At 46.1% G+C, this 5589-nt stretch overlaps 1 protein-coding gene across 1 annotated transcript; it reads right to left on the minus strand.

The window, feature by feature from the left end:
- Positions 1 to 1127: 1127 nt before the first annotated feature.
- Positions 1128 to 5585, minus strand: LOC103679908 (translational activator of cytochrome c oxidase 1; the record flags this gene model as incomplete). Its single annotated transcript, XM_008709430.1, has 5 exons — positions 1128 to 1673; positions 2009 to 2186; positions 2695 to 2822; positions 4193 to 4299; positions 5489 to 5585. Coding segments are annotated over 5 exons (711 nt in total), but the record flags the coding sequence as incomplete, so codon positions are not given.
- Between the last annotated feature and the right edge of the window lie 4 nt (positions 5586 to 5589).

The following is a 5589-nucleotide window of genomic DNA, read 5'->3' on the forward strand; positions in this document are numbered from 1 at the left end:
TAAATAAATCTTTAAAAACAAACAAACAAACAAACAAAAAACTAAAGAGTCCAGGTGGTATCATGATTGTGAAATGAGGTGTAAGAGCACATGCTTTGGCACTCTCGTGGGTTAGTTCATTGGTTTTCCTTTCCTTAGCCTTGCTCTCCAACTGTTAGAGTCATCATGGAATTAGTAATCTGCTTTTCCTAGAAGCTGAAGTTATTATTTATAGCCAGCCAATTTGGTTTTTGTTATTTTCCTCATTTACCTGAATCTCCTTCAGGAAAATTACTCTGATCTCAGAACTGGCTTAAACAACTTATGAGTGGGTGATAAGAGGGATCAAAAAGCCACTCCAGGCCTGACTTGTCTGATGGGCTCCTGCACAGGTGACTGGCACTCCTGGTCTCTCTAAACCCAAAAGTGACCCTTAGGAGCCAAAGGTACGAAGGGTTGTATTTCCCAGCTGGCCAGGCTCTGACTCAGTCCTTTACCCTTCCTTCTATTCTCATTTCCTCTTCAGTTCCCAGTGCCCCATCATTTGGCAGCAGAGAGGAAAAAGAGCTAGGGTGGACATTCTGGGGACCAAGCAGCTTTCAAAGCCAGCTTGGCATAGCCTTTCCTGACAGCAGTCCAATCTGCTGACAGGTCTGCTCTGACCAATCTCAGAACACATGGGGGCCTGGGTGAAGCACAGCCTGGGAGTCCCTTATCATTGGCACTTGATTTCCTACTGGGTTAGAGCCTTAAGCTCTCTAGCAGAAGGAGGGCACAGAGGCCACAAGAAGAGAACAAGGATGCATGCACAGCAGCTCACACTGCCCCAGGCAGTTCCAGCAGACAGCAGTCCTGTGTCTGACCTCTGAGGTCCTACGTCTTAGAGCAGGATCTTGCTCCTGGTTAAGTACAGTTCCTGGTACACAGGTGTTTGACAAATACTATTTGCATGATTGATGACAGGTTTAGGTCACCAGATCAGCATTAGAGCACAGCGTGGTGCCTTAAGGGAGCTACATTTCTTGGGTCAAAAAAAAAAAGGGCCTGGGACTGGAGTAGTGGAACTAAACCTATAGACTTCAGAGGAAGTCGAGCAAAAACCCAGCTGGACAAAAACCCAGGAAAACACAAGAGCCACACAACAGGAGTGTAGCAATCCAGATCACTTAACATTATTTAAGAGCAGTTTCTAGTACAAGGGCCCTCAGGGCACCTGCCATTCCCACAAGGGCCAACTTCCTAAGATCAGAGTCTGATTAGCTGGCTGGCTGCACCCTGCATCCAGGAGGGCTCTGCGACACGAGCAGAGCTGACAAAGAGGCCCCACAGAGATGTAGTGATTCCCTTGGCCACAAAGCTGCAGATCTTGGTTTTATGCCTCCTAACCTGCTAGGCCTCCAATCTGCTTCAGTCTCAGGGTCGCTGCAGAAGCCTGTGCTCCAGAATGAGCTGCCAGTTGCCTAGGAAGGCCCCCGGGGGCACACAGAGCCTGGTTACTCAATGTTGTCATAGACCTGGATCACGTCCTCATGGTTGCCAAGAGCCTGGATGAGAAGGGCGGCCTGCTCCAGGTCGGGGTCTGCCAGCTGCACCTTTGTGTTGGGGATGAATTCTAGTGAACAGGACACCGAACACAAGCCCAGGGAGTCCAGCTTCTTCCTCACTTGATGCAGTGAAGAAGCATCACAGATAAACTAGGGACAAAAGAAAGTCAAAAGGTGAGGAGCCAGGAGATAACAGGATAAAGCCAATCAGAACTTTGCAAAACCTGAATGGAACTACTATAATGAATCACTGCGTTTAAGTTCCTACTAGCGGAGATACGGTTTTCAGAGTTCTGAATCCTTCTCGTAGTCCTCAGTAAAGTGAGACCTATCTAGTATTCGCTTAATAAATATTTGTGCAATATGGGAACTCTTTATGTCATTTGTACCCCAGGGTGCAAGAAAGAAGAAACAGAGAAGCACGCCTTAACACATCTATTAGGACCCTCTAGAAAGTCCACCAAACACCAAGGCTTCATACTCACTTTAAAAATGTTCTTTTCCTCTTCATCTTCAGTTTCCTTGACATCTTCAGCTCCTGCTTCAATTGCCAGCTCCAGGGCACGCTCTAGGTTCACAGCTTTCTTCTCTCTGTCCTCCACTCCAACCACGACCACCCCCTTCTTATCAAAAGAGTGGCGAGCTCCATCAGCCATCATTCCCCTCAAAGGAAAGGAAACACGCCAGACTGAATGTCTGTAGACACTCAGCCCCCACATAGCACTGCATTCTAATTACTGTTTCCCACCCAGCCTTTGGAGTATAGACATACATATTCTGAAGGAGAATATGCAGCTACCACCGGGCAAGAGAAAAATCCAAACATATCTCCATCCCCTTCTTTCTGCCCTGATTGCAGTTTAGTGGATGCAAAGACATTGCTCATCATTTAAGATTCCAGTCTTGGTGGTACATTTTAAGACCTGGACATCATATGGCTACAGATGGGAAAAATGGGACAAAGGGCCCCTTCTCCGCCTGATGAACAAGTCTTCCGTATCCTGTCTAGTACAGAACAAATTAAGGGAGAATAAATGATCCCATTTGGATTCTGCTAAGGATGAAGTATGCTTAAAACCTGAAATGCCACCAGGAACAACTGTACTTTCCTTGCAAAGAACTGGAACCTCAAGGCTTCATACCCTTCCACTCTCCCCAGACCTACACCTACCCATTCTTGTTCAGGATATGTCTGATGTCTGAATAGCACTTGGAGCCACTGTTAGATAATGCTTCAATGAGCAGAGAAGAGCCACCAGGGCCTCGGCCCTCATACAGCAAATAAACATCCTTGGTTTTCTGCAATAAACAACATGAGCACATTTTCCTGTTTCCCAATTACCTCTTGCATCCCAGCCAGAACACGGACACTAACTCCATGGGATGGGCACTCTGGGGTACAGCTTAGGGTCTCAAGTCTTTATTGTTATCCCCCACCTCTGAGAGGTGGCCCTTTGGGACCAACTTCTGAGGTAATTGCAAGTACAACCCCTTACTGGGAAGGAAGTGTTTCTCTGGTCCCTGAACAATCAATGAGCTATCTCCCAGTTTCATTTCCTCCCTGTCCCAGCTGAATCCCACATCTAACACACACACCACCCCACGCTCCCACCAAGACTCATCTTCCTACACCCATCTGGCATGAAACCCACCTGTAAAGTCTCCTACCCCTGGGGTGCTGAGTGTCGCTTTAGGAAATAGCACACCTGGGCCCTATCATAGGAACCACTGAAAACAGCATGGCCAAAAAATTCAAACAATTCATTGAAGGTCTAGTGACCAATCTCATTGGACCTCCCATGCTGCCTCCACTCATCGCTTGCCCACACATCTGACCTTCACCACTCTCTCCCAGTACCCTGCCTTGCTGCCTTTCCGGGAACTCTCAAATGACAATTTCTTCCTTCTTCTTTCACAAAGGAAATAAAGGGCCACCAGGTGGGGGGAAATCCTCTACTTCCACTTTATCTGCACCACAGCCCACATGACAGCATGTGTATAATGGTTAGAGAACAGGTTCTACAGTCTGTCTGGTTTCAAGTCTGTCGTTTTCTGTGTGACTTGGTCACCTAATCTTTCTGCGTCTCAGTTTCCACTTAAGGTTGTTTTGAGGATTCAGTGAGGTAATGCATACAAAGTTCTTATCAAAGTGCTTGGCCTAGAGTAAGCACTAAATAATTATTAGCTATTAAGATGCTTATCACTTTCTCAAATCCTTCCTACTGTCCCAGAGGAAGAGGTGTCCTCTCACCTAGGCTCAAAGACAATCCCCATAACTGCACTCTACACCTTGCGCCTCCCACCATCACTAATGCCCCGTCTCCCTTTCTACTGGCTCTTCTCCTTTAGGGCATACATATCTGAAAAACGTACCCTTCCTCAATCTAATATTCCCTACATTGTGCCCCCTTCTTTCTACCGCACTTCCTCACACTTTGGCTGAGTAGTCCTAGGCCGTCTGGTTCTGTACATTTTCTATTTATCCTATTCCTGATTGTGCTCCCATAACTACTGTCCAAGGTCAGAGAGCCACCAGAAGGCTCTGTATTGAGGGTTTCAACCACAATGCTACCCATCTCTCTGATAATCTAAGGAGTGTCTGGTAGCCTTCCAGACATGGGCCCTGGAGGGACTGTGATCAATAACAAGAAGTCAAACTGAAGACACACCCCCATTTTCAGCGATGCCTCAATCGTTGACTTGGGCATGTGCTTGCTGCGACACACCTCTAAGATGTTGGCCAGGTTGCTGTTGTGCTCAGGGTTGGGGCCTCCTTCTGAGATAGAGAGAAAAGAGTGAGTGAACACATCTCATTACAGCCGGGGAGAAAGAAGGGATTTCTGCCACTCTACCCACCCCCAGCCAAAAGAGCAGCAAGTCACCCCTTGGCTCTCAGTTAATTTAGAACATTTATTCACTATTTAAATGAAATATGGAGAAGCATTTTGGAAAAGAAGTTTCTAATTCACTATTTAAGGATGGATATCTTTCTGCTAGGTTTCAGCAAACACCACTTTGCAACAAAGAGGTAAGGATGAAAATGGTACCAACATTTCCTCTTGCTCTGACTCTACTACTTTGTGTATAATTATTGAAATGCTCATATGACAGCATGTAATCATGCTGTCTCTCAGGGTAAGGGCTCTACCTCATTATTCTGTATCACCAGTGCACATAACAAACACTCAAGAGTGTTGATCTCACTCAATATCAAGAATTTAGAAGGAAGCCAAGAGAAATATCAGGCACGAATTCTAGGGGTAAATTAGTATTTACTGAGTGCCTATTATGTGCCAGAAACGACCAGAAGGTGGGTACTATCCCTGTTTTACAGAAGGAAACTGAAACTCAGCAAGGTTAAGCCATTTACTCAAGGTCATACATTTAGTAAGTGACAGAAACCAAGTCTTCTTGACCCCAAAGTCCATGAATTTAAAGGACTTTTTTCTCCACTCTTACAGGTATCTTACACTAAATGCAAAAACAAAAAAGCCGTCTTGCCATGGCTACACAATTGAAAAAGACATGGTTGCAAACTTACCTTCCAAGAAAATATGTCTTAGGAAACTGTAATGAAGCAAACTGAGACTGGGCAAGTAATGGATTTATTCAATGCCCCTGCCACAACCTATGTGTTACCAGAGGGGAATAGAGGGCTTGATTTGTCTCTTCAGGCAAGATACACGTGACCTTACTCTTAGGGTCTGTTTCCATGAAGTACCCAGCTACACACTAGAATGAAGTCACTTTTACCATTATTGTCCTAACAGCAACTCCCTGCCAAGCAGGCAGACGCTCAGCATCTGGAAAGGTGAGTGGAGACATACAACGTAGGTAGGTGACCTGAGCTTTTATGAAGTGGGCAACGGTGGGAATTAGGAAAAGAAAAGAATATGAAGGACCAAGGGTCGGGGTGGGCCCTGCTTTAGCTGTGGGCGTAGAGAGCGCAGCAGCGGGTGACTTACCTTTAACTGCCAGGCGGATACTCAAACTGAGCTTGGAAAAGATGCGACTCCTCTCGGCGTCCTTGGGACCCTTGATATGCCGGACTTTGGACCACTTGTTG

The sequence above is a fragment of the Ursus maritimus genome, unplaced genomic scaffold, assembly GCF_017311325.1.
Source record: "Ursus maritimus isolate PB19 unplaced genomic scaffold, ASM1731132v1 scaffold_654, whole genome shotgun sequence".
Classification (NCBI taxonomy): Eukaryota; Metazoa; Chordata; class Mammalia; order Carnivora; family Ursidae; genus Ursus; species Ursus maritimus.